Source organism: Arvicanthis niloticus, chromosome 2 (genome assembly GCF_011762505.2).
Source record: "Arvicanthis niloticus isolate mArvNil1 chromosome 2, mArvNil1.pat.X, whole genome shotgun sequence".
Classification (NCBI taxonomy): Eukaryota; Metazoa; Chordata; class Mammalia; order Rodentia; family Muridae; genus Arvicanthis; species Arvicanthis niloticus.
The window spans coordinates 93,420,598-93,444,193 of record NC_047659.1 but is presented as its reverse complement, the minus strand read 5'-3'; the positions used below and the strand labels follow the sequence as shown (position 1 = coordinate 93,444,193).

The 23,596-nt window shown below is 44.2% G+C and overlaps 2 protein-coding genes across 11 annotated transcripts in view; one reads left to right on the top strand and one right to left on the bottom strand.

Annotated features, from left to right (window-relative positions):
* Positions 1-21,465, top strand: part of LOC143441407 (spatacsin-like) — a 35,749-nt gene extending 14,284 nt beyond the window's left edge. For 4 of the 9 annotated variants that reach the window (XR_013108772.1, XR_013108771.1, XR_013108773.1 and 1 more), the window contains 2 exons: positions 4,754-4,930; positions 5,775-6,738. Coding sequence is in view for 3 of the 9 variants with exons in the window: in XM_076929633.1 (XP_076785748.1) it covers positions 1,060-1,204; positions 2,012-2,187; positions 4,754-4,930; positions 5,775-5,972 (696 nt within the window). In the remaining 6 variants the exon portion in view is untranslated. Of the gene's footprint in view, positions 1-1,048; positions 1,205-2,011; positions 2,188-4,753; positions 4,931-5,774; positions 6,739-16,031; positions 16,978-19,662 lie in introns of those variants that run through there. The other 5 variants (XM_076929633.1, XM_076929632.1, XR_013108774.1 and 2 more) reach the window with 4 other exon arrangements.
* LOC143441409 (beta-2-microglobulin-like) lies at positions 8,532-13,703 on the bottom strand. 2 transcript variants are annotated; one of them, XM_076929639.1, is made up of 3 exons: positions 13,587-13,703; positions 10,231-10,509; positions 8,532-9,735 (listed from the first exon to the last, which is right to left on the bottom strand). In XM_076929639.1, the coding sequence occupies exons 1-3, from the start codon at positions 13,651-13,653 to the stop codon at positions 9,722-9,724; spliced, it is 360 nt and encodes a 119-aa protein (XP_076785754.1). In that variant the 5' UTR covers positions 13,654-13,703; the 3' UTR covers positions 8,532-9,721. The 2 variants fall into 2 exon arrangements, with proteins under 2 accessions (XP_076785754.1, XP_076785755.1); XM_076929640.1 differs by lacking the exon at positions 13,587-13,703 and adding an exon at positions 10,819-11,036.
* Positions 21,466-23,596: the final 2,131 nt, after the last annotated feature.

Here is a 23,596-nt window from a genome sequence, read left to right as displayed (position 1 = left end):
TGTTGTATTGAACAATGTTACATCTGCAGTTGTGTGGCCACTATTCACACACAGATACACGCATGCATGTGTTTGATATGTACACAAACACACATGCATGTATATGATATGTACACGCACACATGCATGTATATGATATGTACACACATGCATGTATATGATATGTATACACACATATGCATGTATATGATATGTACACACACATATGCATGTATATGACATGTACACACATATGCATGTATATGATACATGCACACACATATGCATGTATATAATATGTACACACACGTATGATATGTATACACACATACACACACACAGTGTAATTCATAGGAATAGCCTTGATTTGTGGTAGTGAACAATGTTCCACCTGGAGTTGTGTGGCCAATATCTGCTTGTACTGTTCGATAGCTTTTCCCAACTCTCTTCTACCTGCACTGTTTTTATTCAAAGGTAGCAGTGGATCTGAAAGCAGCCCTGTGAGAATAAGCCTCACTTACTCTCCTAGACCCGCCCTTCCCATAATTCTTTCACACATGCAACTGCAAAGCTGGTCCGATGCTGAGATAAGCAGGAGTTGCCCCATGAGGGCCCTCAAGTGCAAAGAGGTGATTCAGGGCATCTTACACTCCTGTCCTCTACGTGCATGTTGGAGTAGCTTTGGATTCACACAGGCTTAAGTTCAAATTTTGGCTCTGCCATTTTATATACTTTCAAAATTAGGTGTATAATTGGGTAAGGACTTTCTCTGAACCTCAGGCTCTTCTCATCTATGGATAGGAAGTAAACATTTATTGGGTTGTTGAAAAGAAAATGAGTTTATAAAGCACAGAGTCTGCAAAATACCAGAAAATACCAGTAAATGTTTATTTGTGGGTGTAGTCATTGAGGATTGCAAGTAATAAGCCTTCATAAAGGCATGAGAGCTTGTGAAATGCAGCATCAGGCCTGTTTATGTATTTCAGAATACTGCAGCTAACAATTTGGCTGTGTCAATGTCCGGGGGACAGTCTGGTGTTTCCTTGTTGATTTCTCCGTTTGTTCTCAGAGGTAGAAGACATGACCCCAGCCCTGGATTTACTTTGCTCAGCAATTAGAGAAAGTGACTCTGAAACCCAAAGCAAACACTTTGCAGAGCAGCTGCTTCACCTCACACTGTCTTTCCTTAACAAGCAAATAAGAGAGCTTTTTCTCCACACTGAAGGTAAGAACAGCAATGAGGGCTCTGCATGCCATTGGTCAGAATAGAGAGGTCTCTGCATGCCATTGGTGAGAACACAGAGGGCTCTGCATGGCATTGGTCAGAACACAGAGGGCTCTGCATGCCATTGGTCAGAACACAGAGGGCTCTGAGGGCCATTGGTGAGAACACAGAGGGCTCTGAGGGCCATTGGTCAGAACACAGAGGGCTTTGCATGGCATGGGTCAGAACACAGAGGGCTGTGCATGCCACTGGTCAGAACACAGAGGGCTGTGCATGCCACTGGTCAGAACACAGAGGGCTGTGCATGCCATTGGTCAGAACACAGAGGGCTCTGCATGCCACTGGACAGAACACAGAGGGCTGTGCATGCCACTGGTCAGAACACAGAGGGCTTTGCATGGCATGGGTCAGAACACAGAGGGCTGTGCATGCCATTGGTTAGAACAGTGAGGGAGGGGCATGCCTTTGGTCAGAGCAGAAACAGAAGCAGAGCTTGCAGGACATCATGTTGTGAAGGAAGCAGTGAGGGAGCTGGTTTGACTCTAGGAGCAGTGGCAGAAAGACCAAGGAATAAGGTGTAGAGGGGGAGTGAAGAGGACTGTGCTAAACACAGCTACTTGGAGGAAGGGAAGATTTATTGCTTGAAAATACTTGTTTTGAAATTTGACAATTTCTAGAATTCCTTTCAACGAGTCATGATATGTTCTCCTTCCCTTCTCTTTCCATGCCTGTTTACACGTGCACACACACACTCATGCACACATACATGCAAGCACATGCAAATTGTCACACTGATGTTTTTCACAGAGCTCGATGAACATTTACAGAAAGGAGTGGCTATTTTGACGAGCCACATCAATGAACTTCGGACTTTTATGATAAAGTTTCCTTGGAAGCCAGGAGATGCCATAGATGAATCTGATGTAAATGAAGATGTCCTCACAGTGAAGGAGGGCCAGGTTTGGGAGGAACTCAGCTTTGAGGTAAATGAGTATGCATCAGATCTCTGCCAGATTCAGAGAACCAAAGAAAACACCTAAGAAACGGGATTCAGAGTCTACACACTGGTGTGGCGTCTTTGGCCAGGGTCTCAGGTTTTACTAATGTGAGCCCTTGGGCATGGCTTCAGATCTGTATGTCTAGATCCTGCTGATGTAATGCCCCATCTGCCACAGGACCAGCCTCATTGAAAGCATACTCTTGAGCTGGAGAGATGGCTCAGTGGTTAAGAACACTGACTGCTCTTCCAGAGATCCTGAGTTCAACTCTCAGCAACCACATGGTGGCTCACAACCATCTGTAGTGGGATCCTGTATGGCTGAAGACAGCTACAGTGTACTCATATAAATAAAACAAATTTCAGAGAAAGGGAGAGAGAGAGAGAGAGAGAGAGAGAGAGAGAGAGAGAGAGAGAGAGAGGGAGGGAGGGAGGGAGGGAGGGAGGGAGGGAGGGAGGGAGGGAGGGAGGGAGGGAGAGAGAGAGAGAGAGAGAGAGATAGAGAGAGAGAGAGAGAAATATGAATCATGTTCTCCCAGCAGTCCTGCCTCGGTGGCATAGGCCTGGAACGTTGCTTTATTTTCTATGTATTTTGGAGATCAGTCTCACTAGCTGAGGCTTTCCTTGGACTTGTTTTATAACCTAGGGTGAGCATAACTCATGATTCTGCCTTGGCCTCGTCACTGCTGGGGTTGTAGGCCTGCCTCTGCCCCATCCTCTCCAGGCTATTTTGCCCTCATGCATTCTTTTGACTTCTGGATAAACAGTTACTTCTGGCAGTCAGGTCTCAGGGATCTTTTATGATGTCATCACCAGGTTGTGCCCTTGATTTTAGTCCTAGTCATCATAAAATCTAATGACCCCTTTTGCCATTTAAATCCTCCGTGTGTCCACCTGTTTGCTTCTCTTTTTACAGAAGTAATCAGTTTAAAGTGTGCTGCCCTCTGTAGGACTTGGGGACCAGGAGAGTTCCTCTCCCTACACAGACTGTGGTTTTATTGTAGAGGCAAAGCCAGTGCCTTGATGCAGTCTCTGTGCACAGCAGATTAAAAGGATAACACAGATTTGGCCTTGTCCATGACTGCTGCTGTCAGGCGGGGACAGGGGAGCACTGGGTGGCTGCCTTTCCTGTGCTCTTACTCAGCTATGCCCAGAGACTTACTTTTCCTGCTAATTTTTGGCTGCTTTCTTTCTTACAGTCTTCTTCCTGTGTGCCTCTCTTTACAACTTCTAGAACACCATCACAGTCCTCAGTCCTTTCTCAAAATCGCTGATTCACCCCCTCACCCTCCCCATCCCCAGGTGACCTTGCACACCTCGTTATTGAAGTCCCCCATACTCGGGAGACCCTTCCTCAAGTCTCAGGAAATCACGACCACCCAAAGATCACAAGAAACCATACCTGGATGCAATCAGCAGAGGTTTATTAGGGAAGAAGCCTGGCAGCCACCAGTCTCACCACGCACTCCCATGGGAGTGGGGTTAGACCCTAACATCCAGTCCTTGGAGTATTATAAAGTATTTTAAAGAGAAAAACCACAAACCAGGGGAGTGGGGCAGGAGTGAGGGGTTGCCAAGGATAAATAACATAAGAATAGTGAAACATTTCAGAGAAACCCACCCTGAATGGTTAGTGTCATGTGGAAATCACCCTGCATTCTTCTCAAAAAATGTGGTTTTTATCATGTCATTGTGTCCTATCCAGCCATTACCAACTATTTCAGATTAACTATCTTCCTGCTATAGCCCCACCTAAGTGGCAGCTTCTTTATCTGTAGTCAGGAATGTGTCTTCCTGCCTTGGGCCTCTCCCACCCATAGGTGGGCCTATTGTTTGAGGCTTAATTCAGGGGCAGAGTGTCCTTCACCTGTAATGTGTCCTGGGGTGGTGAAAATCTTACATTCAGTTCCTCCTTCTAGAATCTGCACTTCTGGCTAGGTCTAAGGGCAAAGAAAAAGTCTACATATTTCATAAAATAGCCTTTATAATTTTTCACTCTACAGTTATCTTGACTGTCAGTTATTTTCAGTCCCTTCCATGGTTCCTAAAGTGTCTTATGATAAGAAATATGGTTCCATGTGAGCTTCAGGATAGAATGTACAGGTTCTTGACGAAATCAGCTTTTCTTTCAAGTTCTAGCTGCTGCTTTCTTCTGTTACATGGACTGTTGTGGAGTCTCTGAAGGCTTGCCCTGGTATTTCCATTCTGCATCTCTACACAGGGTGTTCCCTCCTTTTGGAATCCCTGTCTTCTGATCAGTTATCTCTAAGAAGCCCTGAGCCTTGAGCCCCCACACTATTGTGGTCCTCCTCCTTATTCTGATACATCCTTCTGTCTCCTGTAGCTGTTGCCACGGCCCTCATCCATGCTTTCTTTGTGTCTCCCATGGTTGTGAGGCCCTAAGCTGCTCACTGTCTGCTTCAGTCAGCTCATAGAAGGAGATTTTCCATCAAAGCCCCTTAGTGGGTATCTAGTGCCTGTACACATTCTGTATTGACAATCAAAATAAAACTAAAAGGAACTTAAACTTAGGTTTTTCTTCTTTTTCCTAGGAAGTTATTGCTGATGCCATTTTAAATAACAGAATACCAGAGGCACAGACTTTCTTCAGGAAGACTGGTCATTCCTCTCAGCGACTGGAGGAACTGGTTAGGATAGGCCTAGATTTGGCATTTGACAGTTTGAAAAAGAACAATGTGGAGGAGGCCTCCAGGCTCCTGAGGAACTTGGTGAGTGGTGATAATCTGTTTGCCTCTGAGGCTCTCTGTAGACAAAGATGACCTAGAACTCACCCTATAGCACATGCTGGCCTTACATTCATTTGTGATCCTCCCGTCTCAGCTTCAGTGTGTTGGGATTACAGGCATTTTTAGACATGGTCTCACTATGTAGGCCAGGCTGGCCTTGAACTCACTGTTCTCCTGCCTCAGCCTCTCAAGTGCTTTAACTATATGCATGTATCACCACACCCCCCAAGACAGTGCTTTCTATAGAAGACTTCACACTTAGGGCTTCCATTTCATAGAAGACTTCGCAAAAGGGCCTCAGTTATGCTGGGAGACATCCTATATTCTTCAGAGGACCTGACATCACCATTTGGACTTTCTGAGGGATTATGCTCCATGGCTTAGGGCTCCATGTCCACTGGCTTTACACATCTGAGAGGAGACATCTAGAAGCAGGGCTCCTGGGCTGAGCTAAGGGCTGGCCCTTGTCCATGTGGCTGGAGTCTTGCCCTGGGCAACTCTGAAAGTGCAGAGGATTCCTTGACTCTGTCAACCTTTGTTTTCATGTAAACCACCATAGCTGTTTGTTGTCATCTTGGACTCTGGTTGTCTGGTACTACCTTAACTTGTTCTGTGTGGTGCCCCTGCTCTGGAAAAGTAATAAAGTTTTTTGGGGGGTAAGCAATCAATACATATAACTGATGTAGGAATTCAATATTCCAGAGAACAGGATAGGTGCTGTGCTAGCAGGATACTTGTCTACAGTCGAGCATTTCTGTGTCTAGCATATTTATGTTCAAACAGGCTCATTACAAATTTAAGGTTTTTAATTTCCCATTTATTTTAGGGCTTCACTGTGGAAGATGAGTTGCTTAAGATATGCTTTTATACAACTGATAAAAACATACGGGACTTTTTGGTAAGTCAAGGTGACACTCGTGTAGCTTCCATTTTTCATTTTGAGACAGTTTGGTATGTAGTCCGAGCTGGCCTCCCAACTCCTGATCCTGGTTTCTTAGCTTTCTGGAATTACAAGCATGCCTAGCTATGGTTTACATCATTATTACACGACTTCAGTGAATTTTTTAAACTTTAAAATAAATAATTTTATATCTAGGGAAAACATTATTAAACTTGACATTCCTTTTTTTTCTCAAAGACTTATTTATTTTTATTTATATGAGTACACTATAGCTGTATTCAAACACACTCGAAGAGGGCATCAGATTTCATTACAGATGGTTGTGAGCCACCATATGGTTGCTGGGAATTGAACTCAGGACCTCTGGAAGAGCAGTCAGTGCTCTTAACCACTGAGCCATCTCTCCAGGCCAAACTTGACAATCCTTATTTGTTTGTTTGTTTGGTTGGTTGGTTGGTTTGATTTTTGAAGACAGAGTTTCTCTGTGTAACAGAGCCCTGGCTGTCCTGGAACTCACTACATAGGTCAGGCTGGCCTCGAACTCACAGAGATCTGCTTGCCTCTGCCTGCCCAGTGCTGGGATTACCTGTGTCACCATGTCTAGTGCAATCCTTTTTTAATGATTGTGATTATTTTGGTATTTGACATTATGACAAAGGAAGATGTGTGGAATATATATTAATGCAAAAGTGCAGATTACAAGATTGGAAAGTTAGCTCACCTGATAACAGCTTCTACTGCCAACCCATCCTCCGATCCGTACACACATTCATGTACACACACACACACATGTACCCCCACGCATGCACCACCCACATGTGCATACAACACATGCACAACTCATATATACATGCACACCTATAGGCCTACCCTTACACACAAACATATGCCCCCAACACAAAAACCTATACACACAGAAAAATAATTGGCTTAGCAGTTGAAAGTACTGGCTGCTCTTCCAGAGGACTCAGGTTGAGCTCCCAGCACCCACATGGTGGCTCACAGCCATCCATAACTCTAGTTCCAGGGGATCTGACTTCTTCCAAATGACCTCCACTGAATGTCATACACAGCAAGCATGCATGTGGTATACATATGTACATGTATCATACACAAAAATGAATAAATCTAAGTTTACAATAGTAACAATTGTGTGAAATAAATAAATAAATAAATAAGCTTTGCAATGCAAGGCTGATTGTCCTGCTTCTGGGTTAAGGTTACTATTAATCAGTAAGTAATTGTTATAACAAAATTCCTGATACCAGCTACTTAGAAGAGATTTACTTAAGAGTTTGGAAAGTTCAGAATGTCAATGGTGAGTACAGGCTCTGTGCCCAAGGTTCCTCCTCCTCACCTACAGCGATGGAAGATGTGCATCAGGAGTGAGCAAGTGCTTACATGCTTGAGCAGAAGGGCAGAAGAAGCCAGGCTTGCTGCCTTTATCAACCTCTCAGAACTCAGAAGGCTGCTGCCCCTCCACAGGACCTCCCACCAGACTCCCTCTTAGTGCCCCCACCACTTCTCATTGTCACCACCCTGGGGACTAGACCTCCAACCACAGAAGGAGCTTTGGGGACACAAGTAAACCATCAAAATTAAAAGCTCAAGTCAGGAATGTTATAGTAACTTTTGTAAGATTAGGATTCAAACTTAGTTCCAAATTGATTAGCATTCCCTGTTTAACATTAGCTGAAACTCTGAACATGGAGTGAGGTTTTCAGACTGTGTGTCCTGTAGACCCAACAGAATTTAACAGGAAACAGTAGTCACTGATGCCCCACCTATATCCAGCAGTAAGAACCAGACCCTAGCCTTAGCATAAGTTACCCCTGATAACCATAACCACGCCCCAAAGTATCTGGGCTTGCATCCCAGCATGCAGTCCTGTGAAGCCACAACAAGCTGTGCACATTGCCAAGACAAACTAAGATGTGGTCTTTGCTCTAGAGCTCCCTGGGGACCAGCATGTCTGAAATCCCTCCTCTCCTCAGTTTCTTCCTATTCCTTGTCCCTCATCAACTACCTCCTACTGTTCTGCTTTGGAGTTGTTTAGTAGTCACTGTCCTCTAGACCCTTAGTTGAGGTGCCTGCTTCTACAAGAACCTTCTTTTTTAATATAATTTAGTCCATTTTTTAAAAAGATGTATTTAATTTATGTGAGTACACTGTTGCTGTCTTCAGACACACAAGAAGAGGGCATTAGATCTCATTACAGATGGTTGTGAGCCACCATGTGGTTGCTGGGAATTGAACTCAGGACCTCTGGAACACAGTGCTCTTAACCACTGAGCCATCCCTCCAGCCCTATAAGAACCTTCTAGGACACACACTGGCTCTTCAGGTAATGAAACCCAAACTCCTGCTTGCAGACATTTAATGCTACCTAGAAACCACTTCATGTAACACTCTGGCAAAGTCTGACAGCAGAAAGTTTTGGGGTTTTTGTTGTTGTTGTTCTTTATTTTTAGCAAAAATAACAAAGCAAAAGTAGCCACAGAGTTAGGGGAGAGAACTGCTAGGCTGCTAGTCACGGTGACAGACTTCATTCAGTTAGGTCTCTTTGCCTTACCCAAAAGAAAGTATCTCAAGTTTTTTGTAAAAATCACTTATGTTGTAATAGACCAAAGATGAGTAACTGCATCCAACTAATGAGAAGTACAGAGGGTTTGGCAAGTGATCAACTGTTGTTCTTAACTACATTTATTATTCTGATCAAAATACTCATTGAAGCATAAGTGCATAAATCATTTAAAGTAAGATACAAAGAAGATGATGTGTACACTGCTCTTTCTTGCTGTGTGCATAAATTGTATAGCATATTAGAAACTGTATTTGGAACTGAACTGGCCCAAATGAGTCTTCAGAGCTGAAAAGAAAAAGGGAAGGGAAGGAGGGAAGGAGAAAGTTAGTAGAATATTACATTATTTACATTACAGACCTTACCAGCAAATGAGTTTGTAGGACAACCACCTTCATACAGGAGGTGAGTCCTGGCTCCACCATTTGGTAACTGCCTGTTCGGGCAGATCACTCAATCCCCACCCCAGTCATCAATTTCCCTTTCCTAGAAATAAATATAATACAAGATTTGAGTGAGCTGTTGGCCTCAAGGTCCCTGGATTTCACTGAAAAGCTGGATTTTTTACCGCTAGACTCCATCTGACAGAGACACCCACATTCCCTCTCATGCTCCTCAACTTCCTTCTGGTACATTAGTGATGGAGCCATTATATGGTGTTACAATGCTGTCCATTTCTTTCCTTGAGTATCTGGAAGCCTCCAGAAGGTAAACCTAGTACCAACCAAGGAGAGACTGAAAGGGCTGAGATGCACCTGCAGAGCTCTGCCAGGTGAAGAGCAAGGCCACTGTTGTACAGAGAGCAAGCAAGGTCATTGGATAAGGCCGTCTCTGCAGAAGTTCCAGGGTGAAAGCAGAAGGTTGACCAAACCCATGCATGTGGTGTGGGTGAGCATCCGCCTGCCTGCCTGCCTGCTTGCATGCCTTCCTGCCTGCCTGCCTGCCTTGCCTCATACACAAAGGTGCTGTTCTCCCTTTAGAGGGCTAGTGATGTGGCTGCATGCCTCCTTCCTGCCCATCCACAGGATAAAAGAATGCAACCCCAAAGGATTCTTCTGTAGCTACTGACAAGCTACCCTGAATAATATCTTTCATATGGTGATGCTTATCATGTTTGAGCTGTCTATAAACAGCCCCTAGGAAAATCAATCAAACAATTCTCTTCCTGCAGTGCTGGGACCAGAACTCAGCGCCTTATGCATGCTAGGCATGTGCTCTGCCGCCAGCTCCATGCCCTGCAAGGACCCATTACTTAAAGTCAAGAAACCTACCTCCATGATGTGATGTTTGATTACATGAGTCGATCTATGAAAAAAAGAAGATAACGACAAAACATTACTTTTATACTACTAAGAATTAACAAACGTTAGAGTGTTGTGAGCAATAAGGCTGGTAGACTAGGTTGTTGCTAGCCTCGAGTTCTTGTTCAGAACTACCCAGAGATCCACTCCTGTCTACCAGCTTCTAGCCAAGGCACTGGAAGAGTCCAGAATTGTAGGTACCTGAAGGCACGGTTGCAGACCAAGGCCTGTCCTACCTGGCATGCTCTTTGGCACTTAGTGTGTATCAAGCTGCCAGGAAAACTGGAGGAAGCACAGGAAAGAGGGAGGAGCCCACAGCAGGGAACTCCTGGTTCAGGGCATGCTGTGTTAAGTCTTTCTGCTGGTAACACTGACCAGTCTTTTGTGGGTATTCTTTAACAATCTCAGTATGTGCGTTTTAAAAATAGCAAAGCAGTTTTAAGCTGTGACTCAACACAGATGGGACATACAGAAAGTGAGGATGAACTCGAAGGCTTACCCCATTCTACTGTCATGGGCTCCTTCAGACTCGGGTGTTTAACTCTGCAGGCGAATGTATCTTCCTCAGTGGGGATAAATTCAGCATTAGCCACAATGAAGTAGGCAAAATCCTTGGTGTAGGTCAAAAATCCCATCTTTAAATTATCCATCTTCTGCCCATTCTTCAGCAGTTCAATTTCAATGGTAGGCGGAAAGATATTGGTTACATAGCAGTTCAGGACGTTAGGCTTGCCAAACTGTCGTGCGGTCTTTGTATAGACTTCAACCATGGGAATTCCTGTGGGCCACAGGGAAAGACAGATGACAACTGTAGCTCAGTCTGCACCAGGCACCATCTCACATCTGTTCCTCTGTTCCTCCCCGTTCCATTTCTACTCAGGACAAATGATCTGCTTCCCTAAAAGGCTACCCACATTTTGAGAACTTAGTATCTTTCCTCAACATCCTGTGTGCACATCTGTTTTTTCCTACCTGGATTTAGCAGTGTTTTCTGTTACTGGAGGCTGTGCTAGATTTATAAGAAGCTTTTACTGGAAACTCCCATGAACTCCACCCATCCTTTCCCATAATAAAGCCCATGGCCCACCTAATTTCCAAAGGCCACATCTCATTCTGCACATCCTCCACAGCATCCACATCAAAGCCTGCAGCTCCTGTGTGCTGCTTCAGCTCCTCTCACTTTTCCTTCTTATTGTTGTCCCCTTTCTTTTTGTTTATTGCTCCTCCCTAGACTTCCCAACACATGTCTGACACAGTGCTGAGAGCTGAGCAATTATGCCCTCAGGCGGCAGGTGTTATTATTAGCTCCTCCCTAATGAGGTTCCTCTGCAAGTCAACCCAGGGTACGGTCCTATCAAATACAATTTCTCTGTTCCGACCCAGAGTTTGCATTCCAAAACCAAGCCTCTGGTTTCATGAACTAGAAAACATACAAAATGTGAAATACCACAGAAGCTGGCAAAGCTGTGAGCAATTGAGTTGGGAAGGGTAAAGGCCAGGAGGGAGAAGTGAAGGCCTTGATGGTTGACAGTGCACTCTGCTGGAAGTGAGGGAGCAGTGTGTGCGAGGGGAGGATGGACTTTCAGATGACCCCTGTCACTAAAGGTGTTGGGAATAACTACCATGTGCTATAGGGACACGGAAAGAAAATACTATAAACTCTTTCCATTGTTATTTGTGTGTTCTCTCTCTCTATCTCTCTCTCTCTCTCTCTCTCTCTCTCTCTCTCTCTCTCTCTCTCTCTCTCTCTCATACACATGTTCCCAAAGGTGTGCTTGTGAAGACACTGGACAACTTCCAGAAGACAGTTTTCTCCTCCTTCTGTCCTGGGTTCCATGAACTCAGGTGGTCAGGTTGCACAGCAAGTACTTGTAGCTGCTGAGCCATAACACCTTTGAATTGTTTCTGCTTCTCATCCAACATGACAAGAACTACTACTGTGTAGAATAGGCATATCTGATACCAAGGTATCACTAATGTATATATCTACTTTCTAAAAAAAATTGTTTTCCTGAGTGAGTGTGTGTGAGTGTGTGTGTGTGTGTGTGTGTGTGTGTGTGTGTGTGTGCACATGCACACAGTACCTCATGTGTGGATTTAAGAGTCATCCACCAAGTGGGATCTGAGATAAACTCAAGCTTAGTGGCAAGTGTCTCTACCTGGCTGAACTATTTCACTGGCCCTTTTTGGTTTTCCCTCCATTTACATACATCTTCGTTTATTATTTACAACAAAATCTGTCCCCCAGACTGGCCTCAAATGCCTGTCCCAGTGTCCCCAGCTCTGAGATCACAGGCATGACTCACCACACTTGGCTGGTAATATGCTTTCTTTTCCTTCCTTCCTGCCTGCCTGCCTGCCTGCCTTCCTCCCTTCCTTTTTTTTTTTTTTTTTTTTTTTTTTTTTTGTTTGTTTGTTTGTTTGTTTGTTTGTTTTGTTATTCAAGACAGTGTTTCTCTGCTGGGGACGCAATTTGTAGGCCAGGCTGGTCTCGAACTCACAGAAATTCACCTGCCTCAGCCTCCAGAATACTGGGATTCAAGGTGTGCACAACTATGCCCAGCTGCAATATACTCTCAGATGCAATCTATTCAGTGTGGGTGAGCAGCCACTTATCCACCCCTGAAAGGCATAGGGAGAGGAAGATCTGAGAACTGTGGCCAGCTAGAGTGAGGGTCTCAGTCAAGCTTTGAATTCTTTTTACTCTGAAAAGTTAAAGTAAAGATAAGAAACAGATTTCCTTGCATTTAAGATTTTGGTAACAAGAACATGCTAAATGCCACAGAGGTCAGAGCCCAGGTTCATCTTGCCTGGAATCCTCTGGGCAAGAGCCATCTCTTCCACACTTAAGACCAGTGTTGGTCTGGGTTTAAATCTGGGCTCTGCCATATTTCTCCCTCCAGGACTTTGGGAGTTACCACTTATCCTCAAGAGTCTTGGTAAGCACACTGAAATAATCCTTACCCCAGAGCTCACAACCTCCTTGACTTCAGACAAAGACTCAGATTTTTCAAAACTGAAAGCAGAGGCTCTAAGAAAGAACCAGGCAGCCTGCCAAAAAGGACGCTCTGTGTGAGGTACCAAGGGTCCAAGGCATCCCAGACTGCTTCACAGATTATGACCCAGGAAGGCCTAGGCACTTGTAGAAACAAATAGAGGTTACAGCCCAAAGGCCTGCATTACCACAGATGGCAGAGATCAGCCTCAATTCTAGCCCTCAATTCTAGTCTATTGTGGGAATAAGTTAGTTTAAGTCTTGATGCCTCTTCAGGTTCCCTGTCTTAAGACACGAGGAACTATAATGTTTACATACTTTCAGACTTATGAAGCACACAAGGTCGTCAGTATTCCAGTAAGCTATCATACCCAGCGGCCTTTATGGTTATTACTAAAAGCGACAATAATGTTCCTTTTAGTAATAACCATGAAGTTAATGGTCAGTAAACAGAATCATCGCAGAGTCTGTGACCCACGTCCAATTCTCTTCAGCTTCTTTGGATCCTAGGCGCTCTGCAAGTGCAAAGGAAGCTGCCCCTCTGCAGTCTGACTTCCCCTATCCTGGCCAAGCTTTCCTGAGCTTATAGCCCTCCATCCTGCAGTTTCCAGGCAGCTCCACCCTCCTGCTGTGCTCAGGGAGCCTAGGGGCTCAGGCAGGCAAAGAAGCAAAAGAGAAGCTTTCCCCACCTTGAGCGCTGACCTTCTCCAGCTACATCCACCCTGTAGTTCAAAACAGCAAGAAAGGGCAGCAGGACGCCCACTCCTTCCTGAGAGAGGAAGCCTTGGCCAATCCTGTCGGGAGGATGAACTAAGGAGAAATCATAATTTAATGCCAAAAGAGGGGGAAAAGGCACTCACTCTCCTGAGCATACAAGCCGGTCAGTGAGACAAGCACCAGAAAGATCAGGGTCACCAAGCGAGCCATCTTGAGCTGGTCCCGACGACTGAAATGAGAGCCAGCCTGAGCACCCACTATTATATAGTCCCTGAACTGGCAGCCAATCCAAAATCATATCTGGAGGCCATCACCAGTCTAGTTGGTGATGCAGAACTAGGTTACAGAGGGACTTTCCCGTTTTCAGTTTTATGTTCTGATAAGTCCCATGAGATTTGAAACAGCCTGGCCCGGACCCTTCATGCCCTACGATCTAGGGTGTGCTCTTGAGCTTGGTGTATCTGGTCATTCATCCTGGGACAGCCTTCATTCGTTCAATTGCTAACAATATCCCAGTCAAAAAAAAACTCAGGACCTGAAGCTTTCATTCTTGAAAAGTAAAGCCAGGACAATTAAGAGCATTAACTGGCAGAACTCAACCCTTGGTTTGTAACCTCAGTCCAGGAATACAAAGGCAGTTTCAGGACTCCATGTGTAAAGACCCTCCTGTCCCAAAGGCAGCTCAGAGGATCGCTGACCTTGCTTCTTGCAGGTTTCTCCTTTGAGAGCTTTGGATGGAGAACTTCCTCGGGTACCCTTGATAAATTTAGGTAACTTTCTTTGTTCTGTTGGTGGGTTTGGGGGAAGGACAGTGGCTTAGAGCTGTGTTTCCAGGCCATTCTCTTAGTAGTGCTTTCTTAGAATAGGGCCGTTGGTAAATTGAGTGATCAAGTGAAGTGAATCCCTGAATAAATTATTTTTTTCTGGATGAGGAGACAAATCTTAAGATGCATTCCCTTGGGCTCCTGCTTATCTGCTTGGAATACAAAGGCTGCAGTAGTTTTACTCAGAATGTGTATTACACCAGCTGTGGACCCAGCAGAGAAGTTAAACTCCTGGCCCAAAGCCAGGACAGAGATGGGCTGGGAGTGCCCAGAGACACTACCACCCTGAGCAGCCACATCAAGGTGGCTCTAGTGAGGAAGGGTCAGAAGAGGACTTGGGCATAGGGACGTGGAGAACGATCTTGGAAATCGCCATGCTGTCAGCTGAAGCGGCTTTTGTTTGGCCTTGGCTTCCCCAAGGAGAACAACAACACAACTTCTGTATTTCTTGAACACACTTTTAAAACCTTTAACAATCTCTAGTGTGGAGGCTGTGTCTAAACTAGAGAAAATAGAATATTCTTCATGGACCTTAATAAGATAATAAACAGAGTCCCAATCCCAATCCTATAGTGTCTAAGCAGCATATAATATTTTTATCCAGTAATGTTTAAGAATCATAATTATTTGCTATTTTGCCATCCCTTTCTATAACTGAAATATAAGAATAATTTTTATGCATAAAGTTATGAGTTAAGACATTTAATCTAATTAAAAAGAAAAACTCATTTAGTAATTAAAGACCTGAAATATTAATATTGAATTATACTAAACACTGTGTTGAACTGTACTAGGAAATGCTTTAAGAAAATAGAATACTACGCGGCTGCTTTGCTTTTGTTCCTGATTTACTACATCACAGAAAATAATACTAAATTTAAGTTCATTAAAGATAGAATCTAGTCTGGTCACTTATAACCAGAAAGAGATAAGTCACAGTGGGAAGCTGAGAGGTGGCACACACTCCAGTCCTGGCACTAGGGGTGCTGAGAGAAGGACTGCTTCAGACTCAAAGTTCGAGATCAGTCTGGACAGTAGAGTAAGGCCTTGTCTCAAACAAGAGCCAGAGGTGAAGAAGTACCTCCAGCTTTCTGGATGTAGGGATTTCTGTGTTTTCTTGGACTTCTATTTATGACTTATTTGCATAATGAAAACGAAAGGGAAACTATTGTTTAGCTGCCAAGAGTGCTGGTGAGAACATCATCAAGCCTGACAACCAGAATTCAGTACCTGGAACCTACCTCGTGAAATTAGAGAACCAACTTCTGCCAAGTTGACCTTTGACCACTACACACACACACACACACACACACACACACAGGCACACACACTCAGGCATACACAGTCAACAAATAAATAAATTTAAAAAAACAAAGACAAGAGCCCTGTGTGTCTAAGGGGACCAACTTTGGCAAGCTACAAATATGACAATTTAATAGTATTGTCTGGTAACTGGTAAACAGGTGGCTTTGTCTTTTTCTTTCTTCTTCTCCTCCTCTTCCTCCTCCTCCTCCTCCTCCTTCTTCTTTTTGTCTATATGATTGCTTAAAAGGTTTTTGTTGTTGCTGCTGTTGTTGTAAGCAACATTTCAAAATAGTAAATACTGGTAAGAATTCTTTCAGAAGAACTAGAATTTCATGCTCTCCTGGTAGCAATGTAAATGATATAAATACTTTGAAAAACAATGTAATAGTTTTATTTAAAGCAAAATGTCTGGGGCTAGTGAGATGGACCAGTGGTTAACAGCACTTGTTGCTCTTGCAGAAGATCGGACTTCAATTTCTAGCACCCATGTAGTAGCTCAAACCATCTGTAACTGCGGTTTCTGAGGATCCAACAGGTGTGTACATTCCACAGACATATGATACAAGTAGCCAAAATGTTCATACAAGTGAAGCAAAAGAAGTAAGTCTAAAAAAGTATTTTTAATTAAACATAATAGGCCGTTAGATTTATTCTCCGTACTCAGTGTTCTGCACAGAGAAAATGAATGCATATTTTATACAATGGCTTGTACATGAATGTTCATAGTAGCTTTGTTTGTAAAAGCTGTAAACTAGAAGTAACCCAAACAGGTAAACGGCTAGACTCATTGTGATGTAGACTGTCAGTAGAACACTGTCAAGACAAACAGGAAATAAACTAGTGATACACGAACATGGATCAAATAACAATTCTGGCAGAAGCCACACAAAAGAATATACTCTGTATGCGTGTGTTTACACAGAACTTACAGAAGATACATTAATCTGTAGTGACAGAAAGCAGGTGCGTGGTTTCCAGGGGATGGAAGGAGCATCAGAAGTAGAAGGAATTGTTGGGGGTGAAAACTATTAATTACTTAGAGTTTGGTGGTAGTTTAATAGTTGTGTCCACATAGTATTATTCACTGTATACTTTTATACATCTATGGTATATTAATTATCATGGTTATAAAAGGTAAACCCTGGGGCTGGAGAGACAGAGCATCCCAGCCCCCACACAGGGCAACCCACAAATACCTATAACTTCTACTCCAAGGGATCTGACACCCCATTCTGGCCTTTGCAGACACAAGTACATACAAATAAAAGAACTTTTTTCTAATTTAATTTTTATTTTTATTGGTGTTATAAGACATGGTTCCTCTGGGTAGCCCTGTTTATTCTTAGAACTTGCTCTGTCAATGAGGCTGGCCTCAAACTCAGAAATCTGTTTGCCTCTCCATCTCTGCCTCTGGCCCTCTGCCTCTCTGCCCCTCTGCCCCTCTGCCCCTCTGCCCCTCTGCCCCTCTGCCCCTCTGCCCCTCTGCCCCTCTGCCCCTCTGCCCCTCTGCCCCTCTGCCCCTCTGCCCCTCTGCCCCTCTGCCCCTCTGCCCCTCTGCCCCTCTGCCCCTCTGCCCCTCTGCCCCTCTGCCCCTCTGCCCCTCTGCCCCTCTGCCCCTCTGCCCCTCTGCCCCTCTGCCCCTCTGCCCCTCTGCCCCTCTGCCCCTCTGCCCCTCTGCCCCTCTGCCCCTCTGCCCCTCTGCCCCTCTGCCCCTCTGCCCCTCTTCCTCTGCCTGTGCCTTTCTGAGTTTTAGGCTTAAAGGCATGTACCACCAATGCTCAGCAGAACTCCTCAAAAGAAAGACAAACTCTGAACACATAGATACCTATATCATTGCCAGCTGCTTTTCCAGAGACCCAGGTTTGATTCCCAGCACTCACATGGTAGATCATGGATCACAACCATCTGTAACTCCATTTGCAGGGGTTCTAGTGCCCTCTTCTGATCTCAGCCTGCATCAGACACACACCTGGTATGCATTTGGGCAAAATGTAGACATAAAATAAATAAATCTAAATTGTTTCTTAATCAGGGAACTATTGTGTGACAATGGTTAGTAGGGAAACACTGTTACAGAAGCACAATCAGGGAGATGCAATTGGCATTGTTAAGACAAAGAAAGAAGCCATGAATCAAGAAATGAGGGAAGACCAAGGAAGGCAGAAAAGTTGGGAACAGATCCTCCTAGAGTCTCCAGAGAGCATTGCTGCCCATCAACACCGTGGTTTTGGCTCCATGTGTCTTGTGGAAGACTTCTGGTCTAAAGAAGTATAATGAATTGTTTTGAATGAATGAGTTTGTAGAATAGAAAGCTAATCCAGCCCCTCCTTTCCAGGAGCATGCAAATTAGGACCCAGTTACTAAGAACTTAGTCCAGAACAAATGTTTGCCTTTCCAAATCTAGTTTGCCTTTTGACCAAGCAGGCTCTGGCATCAAAGGGCATTTTGGGTACTCTCTGTTGGAAGCAGTGAATCACCTGCTTCATGCCTGAAGGGGGTTGGAATTCTTTGTTAGAAGCTTGGGTCCTCCCCACCTCCCACCACTCTCCTCAGAGCTGGGTCAGCTCTGCTGATGTGGGCCCAGCATAAGAAGGACCTGCCCTGGAGAAGCACTGTGTACATTTCTTCATCGACACCACATTCTAAATAGACCAGATCATTTCTGCCCCAAGTGAGGTTTACAGTGTTAAAAGGAGGCTGAGTGTTATAAGAGGGGACCTCTAGACCAGGACAATGATTCCCACTGCCTTGCCTTTTTTTCTCATAGTCTGTATCAAATACTTCCACCATCTGCCCCAACTTGTTCATCTAATGTCGGGCGCCCACTAATCATTCAGTTATTCAACAGTTCCTTACTAGGTTCTGCTACTTGTTAGACACCTGGAAATTTTCCCCAGAGGAGCTCTGGGACTGTAATTCATAGACCTGTAAATAGGTCACAATACCAGGACAGCAACTCTACTGGGAGTGAGTGAGGAGGAGCCAGCTGAGAAGCTTGAACTTTCGCCTTTGGACTGTGACACAATGCCAACAGAGGAGCACAGGCATGACAGGTTTGTTTTTTTTAATTAGGTTTTTCTATATAACCCTGTCCTGGAACTTATTCTGTAGATCAGGCTACCCTCAAATTCACAGAGATTCACTTGCCTCTGCCTCCTGAGTACTGAGATTGTGCACCACCATTCCTGAATGAGACAGGATTTCTTATTTGTTTTGTTTTTCCTCACTGTTGGTCTTTGAGATTTTTCTTTTTTGCTTGGGGATGTTGGGAGTCAGACTCAGGGCCCTATGTGTGCTAGCTCTACCCCTAAGCCACATCTCCACACCCATTTTCTCTAACTATAAAATTCACAGCCATAAGATGTGTATATGGACACATGTTAACACAAATCTAATCCTTTTGCACATATTTCTCTGCAAAGTGGTTTTTATGTAACCATATGTCATGGACACTATATCTGTTTCTGTGACAGCATACATATGTACTGTGTCTTCATAGTTGCATATTATTTTATTATATGAATACACCATACTTTTTTTGAAACGATGAGTTCTCACTAAGAAAGGCCTTGAATGCTCAGTCTTTCTGCTTGAGCCACCTGAGTGCTGGGATTGGCCCTCAGCATCAGACACAGTTCAAACCATGAATTTCAATCAACCCTTCATCAGAGGATTTTCTAGTTTCTCCTTACTATAGCCTATCCTATGGATCATGAAGCTGTCTTCCAGGGACTTTGCATTGAGATATATATATCTCCTACCTTAAACCAAGAGATCTACTAACCTCCCTACATCTTTCCCTGAGATGGTTATTGCCAATGAAAACTGTCTGATTTTCAATCTTTAAAGATGAGTTGAGCAGCTTCTATATACTCTTGCATTTCTGTTTGTGAATTCCCTATCTATGGTAATAGCCAAAATCCTTGGCTCCTGGAAATGGACACTGGAGACAGAGAGAGAGAGAGAGAGAGAGAGAGAGAGAGAGAGAGAGACTGACTTATATCTCTTTGAACAGTTCTTCTAGCCTTCATAAGTACAGATTGGGCATGCCACATTTGTCTCAAGTAACTCTTTTTTTTTTCCTTTTCAGACATGGTCCCCTATGGAACCTGGCTGGCCTAAAACTATGTAGATCAAACTGATCTCATGAACAGAGACCCACTTGACTCTCCCTCCACAGTGCTAGAATTAAAGGCAACCTCTAACACGCCCAGCAAGACATTTATAGCACAAAATGAGTTTCTTTAGAGAATATCTGCAATGACAAGAGACAGGGTGGGGCACATAGGAGCACTTTCATCTTCTGTGTTTTAAAGACACACTTGTTCTCTGTATCTTAACACACTCAGTGTTAGTGGATTGTTTGCTCTGAGTTAACCATCCCCAAGTCCAGACTCCCCTGATCCAGTGGAAACTCAGGGAGTGTACTTGATACTTCAAGAAGTTCCAAAGTTCAAACATCCACAGAATGAGAGGAGAGCTCGAGGGACAAGAACAGGACAGGCACAGACAACCCATGTCTCAGAAATGTTGCCAGCCACCCGACCAGGGCAAGACCAAACTCTAGACAGATCAACTGCCTCTGTGGCCCCACCCACCTTCTCTCTGTGGACTCTGTTGCCTTGAGATAAGAGACAGGACAGTTCTTAAGGTATTAACCTGCTGCCTTCTCAGACTGATGATTCTGAACAAAACCTGACTTACAGATTTAAGTCCTGCCTCTGCTCATTGACTTCTGTGGTATCAGATGTTGTGAGCCCCAGTCTTCAGATTCCAGAGACTTCTGAGAGGGCTCTGGGACTCCCCAGTAGTCCCTGAGTTAGCAGAGAGTCCTGATCAGTACCTAGATGTTGGGTTTCTGGAGTTGTAGGTTGTGAAATTACCCAATGGTTTCCCTTGGGGACTTTCCCTTCCTATACTCCCTGACACTTGACATGGTTTTCTCTTGGCAAGTTGAATTATGATACTTTCTAGTTGGTTCCTTGGGTAAGGCTTGTCTGGCTTCTGGTTTAAAAACATTTTCTGTTCTGTTTTCTTCCCTGGCTTATGGCTTGTGTGGTGTCCAATATAAAAATCCCTTTCTGTACTCTGGTTTATTTCAGAAATCTGTTAAAATGGATGGTGCAACCTCCCTTCCTGGGGACAGTCTCTTGAGGCATATCCTGGCTGAACTGACCATTATGGTTATGCTTCAATTAAAACAAAAAGAGTTCCTCTTAGTCTCCTACCCCAAATTCTTCAGGGGAGCAGATTCCTTTTGTATCCCAAAGTCAGGAAATATAGATTAACAAAAAAAACAGTGTTGTTCTCTCCCTCACTCATATGTGTATGTCTGTGTAGTTGACTGTGTGCATACACATACACATGAGTGCACCACTAGAGAGTCCTGAGGCTGGGAGAAGATACCTCCATCATTCTTTCTCCACATTAGCTATCCAAGCAGGATCTCTTGTACAGCTTGGGACTCATCAATTCCAGCTAAGACTAACCACCTGGTGTAGTAAACTCTAGCTCTTGATGAAATGTCATATTTTATACCTCCCAGGCTATTGTGAAATGAAGAAAACTTATGGAAAAGAGTTTTATTTTTAAAATCCAAGCAACAATAAAGCTTGACTAAAACTTGAAACAGATAAGAAATTTTTAGCTTAACAATGGGTGGATAGATAACATTAATTCATTATAATGTGTCATGAATATTCTTGGATCCCTCTTACATTCTGTCTCTACTAATTTCAGCCAGAAATGTTTCAGAAATGTTCACACCAAGTTGTAACTGATGTGTATGGTGTGCTCCAATGTGCATAACCATGTACCATAGAATTCCCTCACTGGTAAAAAAGATACTGACAATCAGCTGAGGGCTTGGTGGCAGGATGACACCTTTCCAATAACACAGAGTTTATAGATATAAGGAACAGGGGACAGGAGGGACTAATATGGACATGTTCTGTATTATAGAGACCCAGTTATACTCCATATTGAAAAAGGTATCTGTACATACATGTTATCTCTAGGTTAGCATCTACATACTTTTAAGAGTTTGTTCTGAGATAACCACTTCCCAGTCCAAATGTTCCTTGGAGGGAACAAGGTTGGTACCAGCCAAAAAGATAACTATAGACTCACATTTCAAATAGTGCCTGACCAATGATCCACAGAACAAGGAAAGAGCACAAGAGATGTGGCTGACCACCTGACCAAGGCAAAACACAGCTCTAAACAATTGCCTCTACCTTCCCCTCATCATCCAGCTTCTCCGTGTATGCTCTGATAGCTCAAGGTGAAAGCCACATCTTTATATTGCTGTGGCAATGCACCATGACCAAGACAACTTAGAAAACATTTAATTGGGCTTATGGTTTTAGAGGGTTAGAGTCCATGATGACTGAGTGATGGAGTGACCACACAGAGGCAGGAACAACTGGAAGCTCACACCATGAGCAAGAGGCAGACAGCTGCTGGGAATGGCACAAGTCTTTTGAAAGCTCAAAGCCTGTTCTCAGTGGCATACTTTGTGGGCATCTCTGCCACCTTCTTAGACAGGGGCAAGACAAGCTGTAGGTGGCAAGAAGGCAGTTCAGTTCAACAGGACTCAGAAGCAGGTGATGGTTCAAACTTTGGGAGTCTGACCCTGAATTGTTGATTTAGGAATATTTAAGCACAACACAATTTAGTGAAGTGCAATGCAATGGGCACATAAATCTACTTGAACAAAGTAAGCTAAATACAAACCAGACATGAATCCATAGAACTCTTTGTAAAGTTCATAAAGATAGGTTACAAGAAAAACAAATTTTGATAAGAGTCTGGGAGGGATCCACTGCTGGGAACTCTCCAGCCACACAGACAACATGAAGGGCACCAGGCTAATAAGCACATCAGTTCCATCCTTCTGGGCAGAGAACAGGTTTGCCTTCCTTCCCCTGAAGAAACAACCCTGTGTGTTTAACATCCAGATCCTCCCAGCACAGTGGTTCTCAGCCTTCCTAATGCTGTAACCCTTTAATACAGCGCCTCATATTGTAGTGACCCCCAACCATAAAATTAGACACCTCTCAAGCCACCACAGTGGTTTTTAGGATGTTAACCTGCTGCCTTCTCAATGTTGCTGCCTCTGCTAACTGCAGCCAAAGATTCCACTCCTGTCTTTGCTCACTGCCCTCTGTGGGAACAGGCCTCCTGAGCTCTATCTAGTATTCTGAGTACATTTAGCTGTTAGAATTAATGTAAGTGGGGTGGGAGCTGGGGAGATGGCTCAGTCAGTAAAGGGCTTGAGGCTACAGGATGAAGACCCGAGTTCAGATCCCCACACATACATAAAAGCTGGGCACTGCAGTGCATGTCTGTAACCCCAGGGCTGAGGGTGTAGAAACATGGATGGACACAGGCATATCCTGGATGCCTGCTGGCCAGCAGGCTAGCCAAAATAGCAAGCTGCAGATTCTGTGAGAGACTATCTCCAAAAATAAAGTGGAGAATGTTAGAGGAAGGTGTCTGGTGTCAGCCTGGGGCCTCTACACGTGTGTATATAGGAGTGCACCCAACCATCCCCCTGAAACCCGTACACACACACACACACACACACACACACACACACACACACAGCAAAAAAATCACAGACATGAAGGAGGGGAGCAGGTCAGTGGTAGAGTACTTGCCTAGCATGCACAAGACCCTGGGTTTGATTCTCAATATTAAAAAGAAAAAAATAGGTCAATTTAATGGTTCTGGTTTTTGTAGAACTAAACATTTGGAGGAAGAAGGCTTTGAGCAGCAGAGGCTGAGAAAGCCATGATCGCCTATGATTTCAGCTGCTACTGTGGCCTGAGAGGTCTCTGTCAACTTGGCAAATCCACCTCTTCTAGATTGAGATCAGCTGGCAGATGGGTCATGAGAACTTGCTGTCCCTGTGACGGTAGCGTTGTCACCTGTGCCTGACATGGTGTTCTAGAATGATGACTCCCATCAGCCAGACCTCCCACAGCCTCACTGAAGATTAACTACCAAGTTGTAGGTGGAGC

Excerpts from the sequence above, each read along its gene's own strand:
- LOC143441409 (XM_076929639.1), bottom strand. The coding sequence starts at position 13,653 with ATGGCTCGCTTGGTGACCCTGATCTTTCTGGTGCTTGTCTCACTGACC. Across the intron at positions 10,510-13,586 it reads CGGCTTGTATGCTCAGGAGA|GAATTCCCATGGTTGAAGTC; the intron begins GTGAGTGCCTTT and ends TGTGGCCCACAG.